General features: G+C 44.8%; 1 protein-coding gene and 1 long non-coding RNA gene across 5 annotated transcripts, besides 1 other annotated feature; one reads left to right on the top strand and one right to left on the bottom strand.

The window, feature by feature from the left end:
* Window positions 1–4,650: 4,650 nt before the first annotated feature.
* Window positions 4,651–14,679, bottom strand: GATAe. Of its 3 annotated transcripts, none has more exons than NM_001202302.1 (6): window positions 14,273–14,679; window positions 7,219–7,556; window positions 6,142–7,075; window positions 5,578–6,073; window positions 5,189–5,519; window positions 4,651–5,127 (listed from the first exon to the last, which is right to left on the bottom strand). In NM_001202302.1, exons 2-6 carry the CDS (start codon window positions 7,554–7,556, stop codon window positions 5,031–5,033), a joined length of 2,196 nt encoding a protein of 731 aa, NP_001189231.1. In that variant the 5' UTR covers window positions 14,273–14,679; the 3' UTR covers window positions 4,651–5,030. The 3 variants fall into 3 exon arrangements, with proteins under 3 accessions (NP_001189231.1, NP_001189232.1, NP_650516.2); NM_001202303.1 differs by having other exon boundaries at window positions 14,377–14,679; NM_142259.4 differs by lacking the exon at window positions 14,273–14,679 and adding an exon at window positions 11,001–11,510.
* Window positions 14,680–15,710: 1,031 nt separating this feature from the next.
* lncRNA:CR42839 (long non-coding RNA:CR42839) lies at window positions 15,711–19,463 on the top strand. Of its 2 annotated transcripts, none has more exons than NR_048407.1 (2): window positions 15,711–17,380; window positions 18,112–19,463. It is a non-coding gene; the product is annotated as a long non-coding RNA:CR42839 (long non-coding RNA). The 2 variants fall into 2 exon arrangements; NR_037761.1 differs by having other exon boundaries at window positions 15,711–16,787; window positions 18,112–19,164.
* Window positions 19,371–19,469: a mobile genetic element.
* Window positions 19,470–19,536: the final 67 nt, after the last annotated feature.

Here is a 19,536-nt window from a genome sequence, read left to right as displayed (position 1 = left end):
CTGCGCCCCGTTCTCTGCCCCTTTTCTGTGGCGCCCAAAAAAATGGGCTGTGGCTTACGACCAGGTCTGATTCGGATTTCGCCTCCGACACCGACTCCTTGAGGTGGCGTGGCAGCTCTGGCTCTTTCGCCTCCTTCTGGCCTCTTATCCAGCGCACTGCCATTGCAATTAATTTTGGCATTTTGACATTTACGCTTTTTGTTGGATGTGGCTGTGGTTTTCTGGCCCCTATCTCAAGCATACGCACATACATTTTTGTTCAGGTATGCTGGCGCTCGATAACAAGACATTTTGCCTATACAATTCCGAGCGGAATTTTCTCACGTTGAAGGGTCCGCGAAAGCGGCGCCAGTTGTGAAAAGGGGCCCAAAGAAGAAGTCGTCCCTTTAATTGCAACTGGTTGGGACCACTTTTTAAGGGCAGCATTTGAAATATTTCCCCCTCCAGTGCCGTTCGATAAACTAATGAAAAGCCCTGCAGGATTTTCGCGGCCGCCTAATTGAAGAGGATGCCAATCATAGATTTGGTCCCCGGTTTCGATATGAGCGATGGTCATCGTAAGTGGGTGCCATACATTGTAATTATTATGGCCAATATCTGGGTTCTCTTTCACTTTAGTTTTGTGGTTAATTTGGCGACGGTGAACAAAGTTATTAAGTTGTTAACCATAAGGTTAATGGTTTCTTTATAGCTTATTAAGGAATTCCTTGGTGAATGATGCTAACATAATGAGCGCGGCTTATTAGTTACTTTATTGTTTATCGATTTGTGATTTTTATTGCATTTTGGCTACTTCTATTGTATGCAATTGCAACTACAACTTCTTGTTGTGGGTAGCATAACCAACAATCGTTCATATGTAAAACTCTTTTGAATACAAACCAATCCGAAATGATATCACTAATTATTCCAATTGAATTCACACGACCAACTTGCCTGTCCAGTGCATTCAAGAGCGGGCCAAAAGAGCGGCCAAGACCCCTGGGGATTACAATATCACAAAGTGGCCTAGCTGGATCGTGATCATGATACGACTGGAGGAGTGCCACTGCCCCTGGCGACATTTAAAAGCTGCAAGTGCATTAGTGTGAGGCAAGGATCGAGGCGCCGTCTAAATTACAGTCGGCAAGAGGCATCGCGATCAAGATCAAGTACCATTTTCAACGCTTCCTTTGGCGCCACATTTCTGAGCCCCAGAGAACCCTTTCGCAGTTCATTTCGCCCAACTTGCATTCCCTGATGCGATGCAAATGCGATGGCCCAGGAGTACCAGGTGGAGTGGATTGGAGGAGGGGCAGGGGCAAAGTCTGCAGCTCGGGCGATAAGGAACGACACAGAAATATGCGGAGAAGATGGGACTGCTGCAACTCCCATCGTGAACTCTTTTCGGGCTTCATCTTTGGGTTCCCCGCTTCTTTTTCCTCCTCGATAAGCGCCGCATCTTCAATCTTCCTCCAGTCCGGGCGGCGTCTGCGAAAGAGACGGTGCAGATAGAGCGAGAGAGAAGGCCCATCAGCATCATCATCATCATCGTCGTCATCTGTGATATGTGTTATGCCTTATATATGTATGTATATACACATGTACATACGTATATGGATATGGATGCGGCGTATCCATTAGCTGCGTCGCCATCTCGCAACGGAGAGCAAAGATAATGTGATTTCGGGTCGGTTCGAGCCGAAAACCGAAATGGAACGAGACGCGCGTGAGTTGTGATAAGGGACCCGAGACAAGGGAATACCTTAACCCATATCCCCCAATCCATTCCTCCTCCGCACCTTGCTCTTCCCTCCCTGTGCGGCTCCTCCAAAGCAATCGCGTTTTGTCTTTCGTGTGAATTCTCGGAATTTCGATATATTTTCCTAGAACTCGAATCGAAGCGGTTTAGTCGATGATGCTGCTGCTGTGGCTCTTGTGACGTCACTGGGCCACTGGGTGTGTCTGTGGTTATGATCTTCTGATATAGTTGCATACCAATAGACATAAGACATAAGAAAATAGCTTTAATGAAAATAAGAACAGAAAAAATATGTACTTATAGTCCAGATAGATGTTTTAAATTTTATCAGAAACGCCAGATTTATAATAATCCGTAAGTCTCCCATGGTCTCTATATATTTGTAGCAGCTTCTAAATGTTGTTATATATTACTATTTTTAGATGGGTAGAATTCCCCAGATACCATATCAGCCTGCCCGCCAGGTCCAATTAATCTCATCGAGATGTTTAGAAAGCTAAATATACAGGTAACTAATAGAAACCATTTTTTTCTTTAGTATAATCTGTCTGTTTTGGATCTCCCAAGCTTTTTGGCCAAAACAAATGATAGTCGCATTCGTAAACGGACTTAGCGTTCCTGTGCCCAATCCCGAGTACCCCGCTATCTTCCATATGGCCGGCGACGTCTGACTATCGGCTTTTATCTATTTTAACTGCGAGTTGTTAAAGCGCATTTTCGTGTCGTTTGTCGATTTGTAATGCCAGCCATGAAAATGACGCTGACGATGATGGTAGCTTGCGGCCCGTCCCGAGGGAGATGCACCACCAGCGACCCGCGACTGCGGCCGCACTTTGAAGTTGGCTAAGTGGCGCCTATGGACCCGGCTCGATGTTTTCGGGGCCAGCTCGAGATCCAGTTGAGTACCGAGGCGGGTTCAAGAGGCCGCCGTGCTAGGTGGTCAACGCTGGCTAATTAAATGTGCAGGGAGTGGGGGAGTTGACAGTTTCGGCTTTATGTCGGCTTTTATGCACCCATTGGATGACCCAGCCATGGCCTCAGCTCTATCGCGATCACATCTGCACGGAGAGAAAAGCAGCTTAATAAGTTTATTAGATTAGATTATCTGGCAGAGGAGTTTATTAAATGGGCGTGTGACACAGGCATAAGCTAAATGGTTTTAATTCCATTTGAACAATTTAATATCGCAGTTAGAATCACATCATTTATAATTTTCTCTCCCTGTAGAAACAATCGTTACTCGACTGTTATTGGACATGAACAAATGCGCGTTCGCCTTGGCCAATTTGCAATTAACTTAATAGAAATTCAAATGCATGCAAGGCTCCGAAGATTAGCGGATCGCTCTTGCCAAAACCCCTTCACCCAACCGGTGATTCCCCCATTTCTTGCGCCGTTGTACGTCTGTCATAATTCCGGCGATAATGTCAGTGCGCTGCAACTTGTATAGTAAGTGTGCCAGGGGATCGCTGGCGAGGGGCAGTGCGGCGCTGTGGCATCTGAAAAATGGCGCCCGCTGTCGTATCTTGTTGCCTGTCACATTGAATTATTATTTTACGGTCTCGCCAGCCCTCCGCTCCCCGCTTTTAGCCAGGAAAAATGGGAAATGAAACAGGTTGGTCGCTAATGTTTTAATTCGCTGCTGCAGAGGATGTGCCGCTGGCTGCAGGTGCGGCAGCTATTAGTGGTACGCTTATTATGGATTGCCGAGTTATGAAAGCATAAATACAATTGCGATTCCGATATACTTTATGTGTCCGTCTGACGGGGCTAATTAAAAAGCGTATGCGGTAGCAGTAGCTCCTTTCAAGACGGCTGTTCATGCAAAAGGGCGGAAAAAGATTATGAATTTTCATTACTTTAGGATGTCGTGTATACACTTAATTCAAATGCAATCTTTTAGAGCTCGAAATGATCAAAAAATAGCATAAGATAACCATCAGAGATAGAGAAATATACATTCATTTCGATTTACAACTTTAAATAAGATTTTAGCCCTCTTTGGAGCAGTTTTACAATGCCCGAAAAAAACAGAAAAGAAGTGAATATTTTCTGGTCAGCTTGGGCATTTGTAGTGCTAGTGTGATCATTCCTATGCTGTCCATTATTTTCTATAGTACTCCACTAGTTCCATTCCATTTCGATGCCCTCGAATCCATTCCATTCCACTTGCACAACTTGACGCTGCACATAATTTTTGCCAACACATTCCATAGCTGCCGGGTGCTGGGACCGCCGTCTCATTACTCATTCGCACCGCAGTCTGGAAACCGCAACCAACTTGGGGCTTCGGTCCAAGTGGTAGTCTCTCCAGTGGAGCCGCGGCTTGAGTTCGAATCGGTAAACTTGGAGCGCCGGCCAGAGCGGACGCTAATAAAAGCGGTCGTAAAACAAGTTTGCCTAATTGATCGAGCGTACGCCAAAAACAAAAAGAAGGCTCGGACAAAGAGAGACCCCAAGCGCAAGGCGTTAATACCATACCTCCTTCGACTCGAACTCAAACTGGACTCCATTCCCGGGCTGTGGGGCATTTTTGCCATACCATGCCATACCATCCGAGCCATGCCATCCGTACCGCCGACAGCAGATCAAAGGCAGCGGCTGCGGGCGGTGGCGTTACTGTGCTTCGGACAGGCTTTTAAGCGATGACACCAAATCGCTATTTAGACACTGCTCCAATGCTTCGGTGATCCGCGCGAGATCTGGGTTCCTCGTCTCTGGGTTGCCCCATCGCGGGTCTCTTGCCTGCCAACTTGTTAAGATTTTATGGTCTCGCGCTGTGGTCCGTGGGGGTCATTAAAATTAATTTGGATCAATTTGGTTGGCTGCCAAATTGTTGACAATGAAATATAACGATCTCCACCAAGGTACCTCGCATCCTGGTAAAGCCATCAAAGTCCGAGTGCCTTGCGTTTACAACTTATTTATTTTGTAGAATTAAAAAGAGGCTTAAACATACAAAATCGTAGGCTTCATTATGGGCTTGTGCTGTCTTGGGCTAAACTACCTCTATATAGAGTATAGCGATCCTAAGTGGTTGGCACAAATCATTTCAAAACTATTTGCTGTAAGCAGTTGACTAAAAGGAGGAAGACATTTGCACAGTTAAATGGTTACTCAAGACCCGGAAAACCCGGCAAAATCTTCCTCTAACTGGGACATTGGTCTTGGCTATATAGTATGACTAACGGCTAGGGCTTAAATAAATATTTTGGCAATTTTTGAAATTTGGGTTTGGTTAACTATAGGTTACTTTAGTGCGTAGCTTAAGCCATAAGTCAAAGCTAGCTTAGTTATTCGATGATCGCTCTGGCAGACCAGTGCGCGTGATTACGCTGGGGGTCAGTTCAGTGTTGGAGCTGCGACTGCTTTCGATGGTGGGTACTCTATAAGGTATGATTATTATTGAGGAGTCCGACAGGGTAGCGAAAAGTATCTTTAACTTACGGCTGAACTATCTGACGGTTTATCGGCACCGTGCCGGGCAGATGGGGCGATTGACTCTGTGGCGTTGATTGCTGACTGTAAGGAGAATGGCTCTCGCCGGTCACGTGATGACGGGCGGACATGTTGAGCGTTCCGTCGGGGGTGGGCGGCGCCGTCGCATTCAGCGAAATGGACACCACCCGTTGCCCACCCGCTTGACCCGTCGTCGACATGTCGTGCAGCTCCGGACTGGAATTCTGCTGGCTATTAAGCTGGCTATTCAGCATGCTAACTGGCACTTGGGAAGGATACAGCGGACTGTTGGCCATCAGGTTGACTCCCTGCGACATGCCTGGTTGGGAATTGGGATTAGTTTATTGCATACTGTAATCCCTGGCAGGTGTACTCACTCGGCAGCGGTGCTCGGTGCATGGGTGCTCCTCCGTTGTTCTTAGGCTTCCGTTTGCGCTTCTGGATGCCCTCCTTCTTCATCGACAGCGGTCGGTTCATGTTGTGCAGCTTGTAGTACAGTCCGCAGGCATTGCACACCGGATTGCCCTCGTTGTTGCGACGCCACAGGGTCGTCGAGTTGGTCTGACAGTTGGCGCAGGTGACCCCGTTGCGCCGGTTGTTGGGGGCGGCGGCGGCCTTGGGCTTCGCCTGCCTCTGGGTTATACGGGGCGCCATCCGCATAAAGGCCGGGCAATTGGGACAGAAGTACTCGCTACCCTTCCGCAAGAACGGCCCATGGCAGTTCTCGCACTTTAGCTCGTGGTTGGGCGACGATGTGGACGAGGCGGTCACCAGACTTCCATCGTACTGCCCTATGCTGCTGGCGGGCGGCCAGTGGGAGGTGCTCATATTGCCGCTCCCGTATTCATCAATAACCTGCGGATGGAAGTTGCTCTGTGCAGCATGCGGGAGAACAGTTAGTATGTACCGCCTCAAGAACCAGTAACTTAAATTATACTTACAAATTGAACACTCTGGTACTCCGGCGGGGCGGGAGATGCCCATAAAGGCTCGATGCCGTTGCCGCCCTCAAAAGATATCGTCTGAAAAGTAGCCGGTCCAGTCTGGCGCAGCAGTCCAGTCTGATTTAGGCCAGACTCGGACTTGGCCAAGAATTGACCGGTGCCCGGAACACTGTAAATAGTGTTTCCCTGCTGAAGCGTTGCCGCATAGCTATTGCTACTGAAGCTGGAGCTGGGCGGGAAGGGGGCATATGCGTTGCCTAGGTCGGCGTAGGTCTTGGACTCGTTGGCATGCACACTGCCATCCACCACGGGTACATCGTAGTACATATTCGAGGCGGATGTCTCCGGTCCGGCGGTGGTGAAGCGTACATCCTCCGTAACGAAGCGCACGGTTCCACCATGCGAACTGGTGGCAATGTGAACCGTCTGGGCCGCCGCCGATGCTGCAGCTGCCGCCTGGTGTTGGTGGTGTTGCTGCTGATGCTGCTGCTGCTGGTGCTGCTGCTGCTGTTGGTGGTGATGCTGCAGTGCCTCCGCCTCGCTGCTGATCACTATGGTCTCGCCGTAGCTAGCTCCGTTGGGTGTGGGACATTGCTGTTGCTGCTGATGCTGGTGTTGCTGCAGTTGCTGCTGCTGTTGTTGCGACTCCCCCGTCGCCTCTCCCTTCTCGAGTGTTTCGATTTTGATCGCGGCCACATCGTCACCGTTGCAGATAATAGGATAGGCGAAGATGGTGCCCGGCGGAGCTCCGGCAGCAGCTCCCACCTGTTCCGTCACCTCTGCGTTGCGTGGCGCCATCTGCACGTAGTGAGTGGCTCCGGGAGATTGGTGTGCACTGCGCTGGTACTCGATGTGGCTATCCGAAGCAGATCCTGAGCTCGCGTTGCTGGCGTTTGTGCTCGGTTCTCCTTCACGAGCTTCGTTTAATTCACTGAAATGTTGTTAATAACACTGTTAAATAACAATGGTAAATTGTAACTATCGATTGCCATTTGCATTAGATGATTGTGTTTAAAAATGAAATTTGTGAATGCTTATGTTCTTAGGAAAAGAAGGTCTCCAGAGGTTACTTACAGTGTGCCGGCTGTGGTGAGAATACGGCGCTGGTTGCGTGGCACCACCACGTACTGCTCCTCCGGTTCGCTGACGCCCGCTTGGCCCGTCTGCACCACCACGCCCACCGATGTTGCGGCTTGCTGTTGGTGTTGTTGCTGCTGCTCCTGCTGCTCATCCAGATTGTTGGCCGTCTGCTGGGCCAACTGATCGGCGCCGTTGCTGGACTCGAGTTTGATTTTGTCCAGCAGTTGAAGCTGCTGCTTGGTTAGAGCCTGATGCTGTTGCTGTTGCAATTGTTGCTGTTGCTGTTGCTGTTGCTGTTGCTGCTGCTGCTGCTGCGTTGTCTGCTGTTCCATCTGCAATGAGCAAGCGACAAGTGTTGAATGCCATGTTTCGCCCGGCTCGTCTCAAAAGTGTGGCTCCAGTTCCGGCCGTTGCAGTGCGAACTGCCCGCCTCGGTTTCCGCCACAAAAGTCAACAAGACGCAAGCCCAACCAAGACCGCTGAGACGGACTTCAAAGACACCGCCCGCGCTCGACTCACAGCTCAATTTGTCGCCTACAACCGTAAAGTACCAGAAACTGAGCCGAACGGAGACGGGCTTGGAGGCGACCCCTCTCCTTTCTACCACTCAGTTGCTCAGTGTCAACATTGTCGAACACATTTTTCACTTTTATTCCATTTCATTTCCACCAGCAGAAGTATTTGCTCACAGAACCCTAAACTCAGAGCGGTGCCTTGGTTTCGTTTTCATTTTTCTTGTGTATTCGTGGTTTTTTTTTTTTTTTTTTTTGGTTTAGTTTGGCTTTTGGCGGAAATTAAACTTGGCCATAAAATCGCTTTGCTTTCCCCGCCATACGTCAGTCGCTTTTGGGTTTATGACCTCATTCCGTTGGGGGTGGCACTTCCACTTCCACTCCAAAGCCCCATACCCATCCCCATCCCCATTCCCATCCTCGAGCTTGTGTCAACACATTCGATCGTCACTGTCACCTGATTCACGATGCGGCCAGGTTGAAATTTACCGCCAGTCCGCTCATGACAAGTGCCATATAGCTCAGAGGCTTTCAGGTGGTTTCCACCTTTACCATGGCTATAAATATACCAAAAAATGTGTGTGCTTATGTGTAACCATCACCACCGTCAATTGAGGAAATCCACAGCAACACTAAAGGAAAATTTTTGTGGCCATTGAAATATATTGCAAAGATAATTGCTTTTAACTGAGATATAACCATATACTTGTACAGGTGTTTTTTTTTTCCGAAAATAATCACCACGCTGAATTGATTTAATACATTCCATAAAAATCCCCACTCTCCCTTTATATGAAAAAACTAATACTTTATCTTCCATTTAATGAAAATTGATTCACTTTCGCAGAACTTTAGGTTGACGTGCCACAAATGATTGATACATTTTTTGCGTGGACACAAGCCAAGTTCAATGATGATTCAGTTGGTGACAAGCCGTAAAAATGAAAAATCTAACGCTTACCAAGGTACAAAGTTTAATTACTTATGTGGAAGGCATATAAATGGGGGACGAAAGAGTTCCATGGAAACTGATTGCATTCCGCCGGCGGTGATGACCGTGCCAAGTTTTCAACGTCTTGGCCAAAGTTCAAAGAATTCCCTGGATGGAAAGGGTGCGAGATAATGTGGTGCAAACGTCACTTCAGACAATCGTCTGCCCGAAATGCAGATAAACCCGACTTTGAGTGTGTGTATATAGTAGTAGTACGATAGGTAGGCCCCCATGCACGTGCCATGTACCGCGAAAAAGTTAAGATACTACGGCCGAACGATACGGACAATATCTTATCCGGGCGCTATCAATGTACATAATCAGCTGCTGCTGCTGCTGCTGGGACTGAGAGGTCATGGTTGGTATCCCCCAACTGCCCGCACCCACTCTCAGTTGCGGCTACGTCATCAATAGGGACAGATATATCCAAGAATTACAAAAGTTGTGCAAGCGATGTTTGTCACCCGAGAATGGCAATGGCATGCGCTATTTGCTCGGCTTAGTCAAGAATCGTTGCGAGGGTGTGGAGTCCGCTGAACTTATGAATGAAATCTGCCCAGTCACACCCACAACCATACACACACACACACACACGTACATTTCGTACTTTATCTATATAAACAAAAGATATTGACTATATAATCGCACCTCGTTTCGCTTTCGTTGAGCTTGGGTTCGTGGTTGAGCAAATTTCAAAGGCAGCTCTGACCAAACATTTTAAGGCATTTAGAACTGAATAGAACTATAAAACTTGAATATAATGCAGTTGTGATGAATGCTATTTTTGTTAAAATTCTAAATTTCTCGAGGAAATTCTTTGCCAGTTTTACTTTTTATTTTAGACTTATAAAAAAATATGAACAATTTCTTGGGTAAGACTGCTTAAAGGCTAAAGATGTGAGAGCACTTTCAAAATATCTATATAATTAACAAAAGAATGGGAAGTAAATAAATGTACCCATTTTTGGATATACATTTATACCCTTTATATCTGCCCTCGTTAGAAGATCCTTCGATTAATTAAACTTCACTGCAGTTGGCTAATGAAAGTGAGATAAGACTCTCGACTGCCAGCTGCATTTACAGCTCTATTAAAGGGCCATCAATCGCAACCTTCGCCCTCTCTCCTATCAGCCATCATCCACTGTCAACTGGCGACGCGTGTCTAATAAAAGTATCTGCAACTGGAACTGCAACTATCGATGCCGCCATTGAGCAACTGTTAAGGGACTGTTCTTCCATTGGTCGAAAGGACACTTCCGGCAGGATAAAAAGTACCCCCAGATGAGCCAAGGGTTGGCATTCATTCACAAAACCAACCCCAAGCCCATGAAGGATACGCTAGAGACAGGGATAAGGAGCAGGACCAAAGCGAGGTGATAAGATTGACATAAATTTCACATTATCCGTGGCCAGCAAAAAATGGGTAAAAACAGTCCCTTTTCATGAATGAAGAGGAGCGAGCAGTTGAAAGTCGGCTGCGTGTTTCAAATTTTATTTTTGTCAAAGGTATTTTGACGCCACCTTCGATCGCAGCTGAATTTGGACCTCATAAAGATTAGCCATCTTTCCACATTTAACTTGCTTTCTTGTTGCCCCGTTTTCGTACCCATTCTCGTTTTCTTAATGGTTTCGGTTCGTTTCGGTTCGGTTTTTCTTCCAAGAGCAGACACCAAAATAAGTGTCGCAGTTTGCCGCTGCATCCCAGATGACTCATTCATTATAAATCAATTTGTCTTATCTTATTTCCCTGGCGCTAGAACTGAAAAAAATCCATATCGCTGCCGTTTGCGGGCTAAAATCATTTTCTGGCTCGGTACACCGAAGGATGTAAAATCTATATGGCTATTCGAGCTGTAAATACCTTTGAAAGCTCTTTATACTCCGTTAATTAATAAATTAATATTTATTCGTGCCTTGCGACTGATCTATAAACTTGAACTATCTGCTTTTAATGACCCTATATGGCCTGTCTATTTAGCTTAATGAACTTGTGTGAGAAAACGTTAAAAACTTTTATGATCTTTCAACAAAGTAGAAATGATAGATAGGCTTATAGAGATCTCGTAAATGAGCATCAAAAAGGTATTTAAATGTTTTTAATAGAGTTCACGTATAGTTGCTTTAAGCGGTCAGGTTGATATTCTCCATTCCGATATGGATTTTAAACGGAATTGGTTTTGAAAAGAAAATACCGACTTGGCAAACTTAATATATAATACCCAAAAATTACGCTGACTATTTTTGAATAATTATAAGTTTATTTTACCCACCTTCAGCTGCATGTTTACACTCGGTGAGATAGTTTTGCAGACCATCAAATTGAAGTTACGCCGCTTCTTTGCGTTTCTTCCAGCGTTTTATCTAAGATTGGTTTTTATCACTTGATTTCAGTTCTGTTGTGTTTTCAAAAATTTATCACAAGCACGGCTTGTCCAGGTGTTTGGTTCACTTCTCCTATCAATCTGGGCGCCCGAAAAAGTGCCGCGCAAAGTGAGCAAGTGGGGAAAATTGGCGAAAATTGACGAAAATTGGTAACTTGGGAAAGTAGGAACTTTGGAGCTTTGGGGGCGATCTAATGCTGTCACCCGTGGGGCGATTGTGGTTGTGGCCCGCGCGCAACCTTTGCCAGTTAGCAGTGATACGAAGTGCTATTTTTTCGAGACCAACTGGGCTCTGGTGGTGGCACTGGTCTCCGGTCTATGGGCTCGATACACTAAACACTGAGCACTCTGAGCACCAAGCACCTCACTTGCGATGACAACAACGACGGCGACGCAATGCGGTGCCTGCGGCGCGTTTGCCGCCCAATTAGCTACCCACACCGATGAAGATCCAGCGCCTCTGCGGTTGGGCGGCCTCACACCTGTGTGGGTGCGTGGTCCTGTCGGTGTGGCAGCGTTATGATTTATTCTGTACCGCCTCGCCTGGTATTGGTTATCTTATCGACACACATGCGATAAGATACGCAACGAGTGTTGGTGCCACGGTTGCGATAAGTATCCGTGAGATACAAATTGCGCCTGCGCGCTCGGCCGATTTTCCAACACACCTATGTTACACCAATGTTCCGAGGTTTCCGAAGAGTGGCGTCAAGAGGCCCACCAGCCGGCACAGTTCAGCCAGCACCACATTTGATTCCATTTCCACCCTTCAGCGCTCCTCACCCTCGCCCCCTGCTATTTGTCAATTGTGCAATTTAGTCTAGCGCATTTTCTAATTGCACTCATAAAACACTTTTCTGGCAAACTAATAAACTCGAGCAACGTTAGTCAACGTCAACAGAATATCATCGGATCGGGCTTGGGCCTGGAAAGTGGGACTGGGCATGGGCATGGGCACGGAAACTTTATATGACCCCACGAACAGTCGCCCGAATGTGGGCCGCTTTGACAGCTCGACTGCTCGGTTGTTGCGCTCCACTTCCACTTCTCCAGTTCTTCTAGTTCTCCACACTTCACAATCCACTCTCGAGTGTTGTAACTAATAAACACCGCCGGAGGAGGCGGAGGTGGAGGGCAGGAGCACACGTGGTCGAGGATCAGGTGCGGCGCATATATTGCAAAACCCCTGAATTGTCACCAGCCAGGAAAAGATTGAGTTTGAAGTGGTTGGGTGATTGGAGTGCTTGGTCAGAAATCTGATATATTTTTCAACCTGTCAATTACAGATACTTTGTAAGCAGAGATGTATGTGTAGATAAATATTGTAAACATATCTTTACTATATATAGGGATGTAGTAGCTAAATAGTACATTTTATAATAAAATGTATATGAAAACCATGACTTAAATTCTAAAAAATTCAATCTAGGCTTATATGCTTAATGCTAAGCCCCTATGGCAATCCGTACCAACTCCTTGCTTTCTTTTCTTCGAAGAGCTGCAATCTGTAAGTTAGCCACATATCTTGGCCACCCAGCCAAGTTGGCCCAGCGAATCATAAATTGTTTATAGTTAAAGTCATAAAGCAAGCAGATATATGACGGCCATTAACATGCACAATCCCCTCGGAGTTGCTTATAATGCCACAATTACGGGCAACTTTCCGCTGCTCCCATGAATGGAAATCGAGTTGAGGCGATAATTTTAATTGTTGCAACGCATGCGGTGCATAAATCATGGGCAAATCTTAAGAGCAAAACCGGCAGACAAAAAGTATCTAATAGTAGCTACTGCTGCGTGTCGCGAAATATCTGTGCGGTGATTAATCACTCAAAAAGTTGACGGCTATGCCAGTTTCGATCGTTACAAATGGCGCTACACGAAATCAACATTACAGGAGATTAATGCTGAGGAGGAGGACTCCAAACTGGATACCCGGCCACAGGACTGACTCATCGAGGTGGCTCTCTTGCCACGGCAGAGCCGGGCAATTAATACCCTAATTGATGGCACCGCCGCGCCTAGCTTTAGGTGCTTTGCCGGCGAATTTACGACCCTAAGACGGAAGACTTAGGGGCGGCGAAACAGACAGAGTCTTAAGATTGCTGACCATGGCATATCGTGTACACCCGGAATCGTACACCCTTCAACTTGTCCACCTCCATGGAGTTTCAAGTGCTATGTCCGTGAAAGACCATAGAAGCGAACCAAAACCTTAAGAAACCATAGCCTAAAAGTTATCTAGCCTCAAGTGTTCTCGGCCAGTTGACAGTATCGCCGATCTTTGTCTGGAATGACGCTATGGAATTTAATTTTTATATATTCTTTATTGCGCTCTTGTTTTGGTTATAATTGTATTATTTTTCTAGCTTTCCTTTTTGGTCTTTTTCCAATTTTGTTTGGCGGCACAAACGGGTTGTTCTGATAAGGGGAAGAACTCTTTGGAAATTAAACGTGCCAGTGGCAACAAAGGCGTGCGCCATAGTTTTAATTATAGTCGGCAGCAGGGGTGCGATCCGATTCGATCCAAAGTCCCACCCCGCATGGCTGGTTGCCCAATCCCTGCCAGCCGCAATGGCGTGGCTCAATCGAATAAAAATGGAATGGAAAGATGGAGATGCAAATGGAAGTGCCGTAATGGCTCTCCCTTTTGGGCGGCTGCACTCTGCGCTTTGCAACCGCTGGCAAATTGGGTTCAAGTAAATTCTATTAACCCGCGCCGAGGTCATAAATCATCCGGCCAAAGCACGCTAACAACATTTCGGACATGAGTTATGAAAATGGAACTGCGCACTCCGCACTGCGGGATTTCATGGTCCCAGGTGGAGGAAGAGGCACTGCCTACCAGCTGGAAGAGCAGGAGGTCCAATTCCGCAGAAGGAGCTGGCAAGGAAAAAGTTAAGCTTTCTTTGTTTACGCTCCGAAGAGTTGTCACTTGGCTAACGAATGTTCATTCGTTTATTTATGGATTGGACACTCGGACAGTGATGTATCTTTCGAGTGAGTCAGGGGAAAGTTCGGATATCAGAGAAGAAACAAGAGTTTTTGTGGAGGAGCTTGTTGAGGAGCGGTAAGTATGTTATTAAACCAATAACTTATTATTTATAACCAAAACTAATACAATTTTTATCCATATCTTACTATGATTTCAATTAACATACATTTTCGATCTAATGCATATTCCATTCCAACTGCATAGCCTCTTGCGATTGGCAGTGGTCTCTTTTTTGTGAGACTCTCTTGCTTGTTTGTTAAGTATACGCACCTTTGTTTGCCAATGGGGCCAGGTTGTGACTCATCACTATAACTGGCAATCCATAATAATCCGACAGAGGTGCTCAGTGCGCTTGCTGCTGGGCATTGTTTTGGCTGGGAAACGTAAGACATGAAACGGAGGCCACAACGGCAACAAAACAGCAACGACATCGACGCCATTAACGTTAACAATCATGGCTACTGGGGTTGATTGGGATCAGCACTTGGAGTGGGTACCCGGAGTGGAGTACGGACTGTGTTGGGTTTTCGATTCGGTTTTGGGTAGGTAGCTGGTTAACTGACGACTCCGTCGACCCCAAAACGCATACAAACATTATTTATTACTTATGAGCGCTGACATTTTGTTGTTCGTTGCTTTCAAAGCCTTGCGATTTAGCCATGAGAAATTTATGGATGGGATTCTCGTTGCCACCGATTTGAGTTGAAATTGGACCGAGTTGTAGCATGTCACTTTTCCGCGGCTGTCTGAGGAAAAATGCTCTTCTGGAATGAAAACTCCGTTGGGTGTTGCACACCCGCTGATTGCTCCTATCAACCAAAGCGATTTTCCCTATCGCCAACGCCTCTAATACGGCCCGTACGTATGTATATGGTATACATAGAGGGACATATCGAATATCTGAGAATAGATAGTGGCCTTAGATAAGTTAACGTATCTTAACAGAGATTTCGACTCCACAACTAGAATTTAGAGATATCCCTCCCGGTGGCAGGCCCCCAACAAGACCCAACCGAAATCGTAAGTCAATCGGTGGCGGATACTTAACCTAGTGCACGGCTCCTCCTCTTGGACAAACATCCGAGTCGGTCTTGGAATTTGCTTAACCGATAATGGGGGAACTCTATGTGTGACGTCGCCAATTCCGTTCGAGGCGCGGGATTGGGGATGGGTTGTGGACAAGGGGACGAGGTTGACCCAGCTAGATAAAAGTATCTAATCTTGGCTTTTTAGCGATACACGACCACCAATGCAGCCGTATTTATAAGATAATGAAGATTTCCTATCAATTGGACTCGCTGCTGGTTGTTAGTTGTTGTTGCAGTCGTTGCTGCTGTTGTTGTTGGTAGGATATCGGTATCAGTTTGGGGTATCTGCAGCCAGTTAAGGTTCCATTTCCAGTTTGGGTGCTGGTTTGGGTTCTGGGCCTGGGCCTGGGCATGGCTCTCTCTCGCGGTCTGTATCAGTATATCAGTGTTTGAACTGATAATGTCCCAAGATAATAAGCGATAATAATTTGAATTTTTCAGTAATTCCTTAAGTTTGGACGCCCAGCGGCATGGAATCTAATCACAGTTGGTGAGTGTAACTGGGATTTTCAACATGGAAACATTGCTTTTGCGCGTTCGTCCCGAAACGAAAAAAAAAGAGATGATCGGCTTGCCTCTAAGGATATAAATCTGTGATAAAGTGCTTTAATAATCACAAAATATATATCAAATGTGGATTACTCAATGGCCGGCTATCCACACAGTGCACCTAACAAAATCAGCCGTTTATATAAGAGCTTCCAATGAATTGTGGAAATTTTGGCGTGTGTTTTGAGAATTGAAAATTTGATCTTTGGCTCATCGATAAGATACTGCTGGGCCCTGTGTATAAATTCCAACTGCCAAAGCAGCGCTCAAGTAACACTTGAGAAAGCGAAAGTCAACTTTGGAAGTTAATTAACGATCCGCTGATTAGATTAGAATATGCTTATTAACTACTGCCCGCGATACGACAAAGGCACCTCAAAATTGTATTTCCAAGAAATCGCCAAACATCCATGAGGTGCAGTTTTCGGTCCGAGCATAACAATTTTTCCCATCGATCTTATCCATCTGTTTGGCTATGAAAGCTTGTGTCTCTCCATCGAAAGTTCAATTCATAGCTGGCGACATTCTTTTTCATTTGAGTTGCTGCTGATGTGGATGTAGCCCCCTTCGTGTTACTTTGAGGCCTGGCTGCTTCTTCCTCGTTTTCGTTATCTTAAGTACACATTCTGAGGTACAAACGTCAGTTGGCGATAAGGCCACGAAAAAAACAGCAACACCACCCGAAGAAGACATCAAAAAGCAGTCAAGTCAACAACAAACAGAAAGAGCCGAGGAGCGCAGGGTGGAAATCGAGCATTGGGTGGGGGATCCGACTGCTCTAAATGCAATCTGTTTGCACAATACCGACCTGAACCCATACCCATATTATGGTCTACCTATGCCTAAGCATTTCTACCTTTTCAGCATTTTCACGCTAAACAAATCATGCAGATGTCAAACATTTAATTAGGTGCACCGCAGCCGAGAAAAACCAGGGATAATGTGAATTTCTTATACTCTATATATATGGTGTATAGATGGCAGAATATCGAGCGACTTACACGACTCAGCTGAGCTGCTTGGCGGCTTCGGTTTCTGCATATGGTAAATACCATTATCAAATCATATTATCTTATTTATAAGCATTATCGTGCCACAGATACAGATTGCCTATCTATGGAATGGGCATGTAAAAAAATCATATATACTCAGATATCTTACCGAGTGTGGTTATTTCGTTGCTGGCAGAGTAAGTTTTGCACTTTCCATTAAAACGCGCTCCGTTCCTCAGCCAACCCGTGTCGCAATTATAAAGCAATAATTATGCATTATACGGAAAACATTGAACGAGAGAAGCTAGATTGTAAAGTGCGAAAATAAAAATGAGTAACAAAACGCGTCTAATGAAAAAAAAAATACACCCATAAAATGTCGAGCGTCAGCGCCGAACATGAATTCATCGTAAATTACGGACAACAAGTGAAGTGTGTGTACTAAAAACGTAAAGGTGGCATGAAAACATATAGTATATGGGCAAACAAATGGACTGCGAATTAAGCCCACTGTGAATTGTTACCGTTCTGGTCCTCAAATATACCAGTGATCTTAGTGCCTTGGAATCGCCGGAGAAACCCATGATATTTTTCGGAACATGACTAGTTTTATCCCGCTTCCGATTTCAGAATTATATCTCCTTGGTGTCACTTGGTGCCAGTCTTCAAGCATTTTGTGATATCAACATCTAATTTTTAAATTCTTAAGCAATTTATGATATCATTTGAAACACTTAAATGAAACCATTGCTTATCGTTATGATTGTGAAAGTCCCAGAAAATTAAAGATTTATTTAGTATATATGAGTAGTGTGTACATCAGTGCTTCGCTTTGAATTCAACATTTATACACACATATGTATATCTAGCCTAGTTTGTGCACAAATAGTTGCCTTGTTTACCAGCAGCAAACATTAAAGCCTAAGCTCTTATAAAAGAAGAATAAACAAATTCAGCCAAATGATTACGAAACAATAATTCCAAGTTGTCATGGCTAAGTAAATTAGGGTTACTCATATATCCATACGAGTTTTTACTTAGTGTCAACCATTTTGGAAATTTGCCACCACCATCCAAATCTTCCTATTGGATTTTCTAAAGTTTCATTTTTCATAGTGATTTTTTCATTTACATACAGGTCCCGAAAAATTGAAAACGAAAACATAGGCAAACTTTATCTTATCGTTCATGATATCGGGCAAGGCAAGGCTATATGCTTGGCATTATCATTTCTTTATTTGCTCAAGTTTCAATTGTGAAACCCTGACCCGTAGCGAAGAAACTAGCAATCTGTTGAGTGAAAGTTATGCGTATATATCTGAGCAACGACCGATTACATCTGAAAAACACATGATAGCGGTATTTAACAATTGCAGGAAGAAAGGCGACCATTTTGCAATTCATTTTGAAGCCCCAATGCCCCAATGTTGACTACAGAAATAATTTATGGTGAATGGACTTCATTTCACGGCTAATCAACAGGGGTATCAATCAAATTACTGGACGGAGCCACCTCAGCACCACTCGAGTGGTGCACGAGCCATTTCAACGAGCGGCACTCGCGACTTTACCCAACTTTTGTACAGTCACGTAGTCAGGCAGCCACCTCGTTCCTCCCACTGCCACCCACCAGCGCCACCTCCACGCTTACCGACCCACCCCCTTACAGACCCTCTCTGTGGGATCCCCACAACTCGGCGAGCAAACAACCCTAGCAATAAACAAAAACTGTTTTGCCACATGAAATGACTTTCAGATTTTGTTGCTGTTGTCGTTTTGTAACGCGTGACTCCCATAAAAAACAAGAACAACAACGGCAACCAGCGCACTGAAAGTTTATTAAAAAGGAAATAGAGCGAAAAATATAAATAGAGGGAGAAGGCGGGGGTGTGACAGAGACAGAACGGAGGGGACTCAGCAATGTGACGTTATCTTATCACTGAAAATGTCGCTTTCGTAAATGGCGGCGCACAAAATAATATAATACACACTTACTCCACCCCAACGTACATATATGTGTGCATGTGCATATGTACATCCCCCACACATATGTATGTACATATGCACATCCACTCTCTGATATTTTATTCTCGCCTGTAATTGCTTAATTCTAGAGTGGCTCTGCGTAGAGGACATCCACTTTACATATCTCCTAAAAATCAGAAAATATATTAAAATGTATCTGAAGTGTATCTGTATGTATTCCCTTATTTTTCATAAATAAGCGCTTTATATCTATAACAAATTTTTGCACCTATCAAAGATGTGTAGTACACATTGAGTACCTACCTATAAGTATACTTTTTTCGAATAGCTGTCCCTTTTCCATTATTCTCTAATAAAAAACAATTAGATACTCTACTGTTCTAATAATTCTCTTTTTGTACTAATATCACATTTAAAGAAAATAAAAAAGTATTACCAACTAACTAAAAGGGTCAATAAGTATTTAAAACTACATGTTAAATAAGTATAAATATATGAAGTCATCTTACATGACAAAAACGGCAGAGAATTTAATTAGCAGCTATTCTTATCTAGCAATCAGATTAAGTTAAATTTTTTATAAATTTCCGATATAAAGATCACATTCATAAAATAACATTTAATCTGACGTGATATTAGCTTGTAAAATATAATTAAGAAACCACTTGGTCTCATATACCTTTATACACACATTAGGTTAAGTTCAGAGGAATTTTGGATCCAAAACAAATAGAATGAAGTTAAAAAAAATATGTAAAATATGGATAATTTTACCTTACATGTAAAGTAGAAATATGTAGCATACTTACGAGGGC

The sequence above is a fragment of the Drosophila melanogaster genome, chromosome 3R (assembly GCF_000001215.4).
Source record: "Drosophila melanogaster chromosome 3R".
NCBI classification, from domain to species: Eukaryota; Metazoa; Arthropoda; class Insecta; order Diptera; family Drosophilidae; genus Drosophila; species Drosophila melanogaster.
The sequence above is the reverse complement of the archived record's forward strand: the minus strand, read 5'-3'. Positions and strand labels throughout refer to the sequence as shown.

Coding starts and splice junctions, on each gene's coding strand:
- GATAe (NM_142259.4), bottom strand. CDS start 11,045: ATGGTCTGCAAAACTATCTCACCGAGTGTAAACATGCAGCTGAAG. Junction 5,520..5,577: donor GCACCGAGCACCGCTGCCGA/GTGAGTACACCT, acceptor ATTCCCAACCAG/GCATGTCGCAGGGAGTCAAC. Junction 5,128..5,188: donor AACCGTCAGATAGTTCAGCC/GTAAGTTAAAGA, acceptor CATACCTTATAG/AGTACCCACCATCGAAAGCA.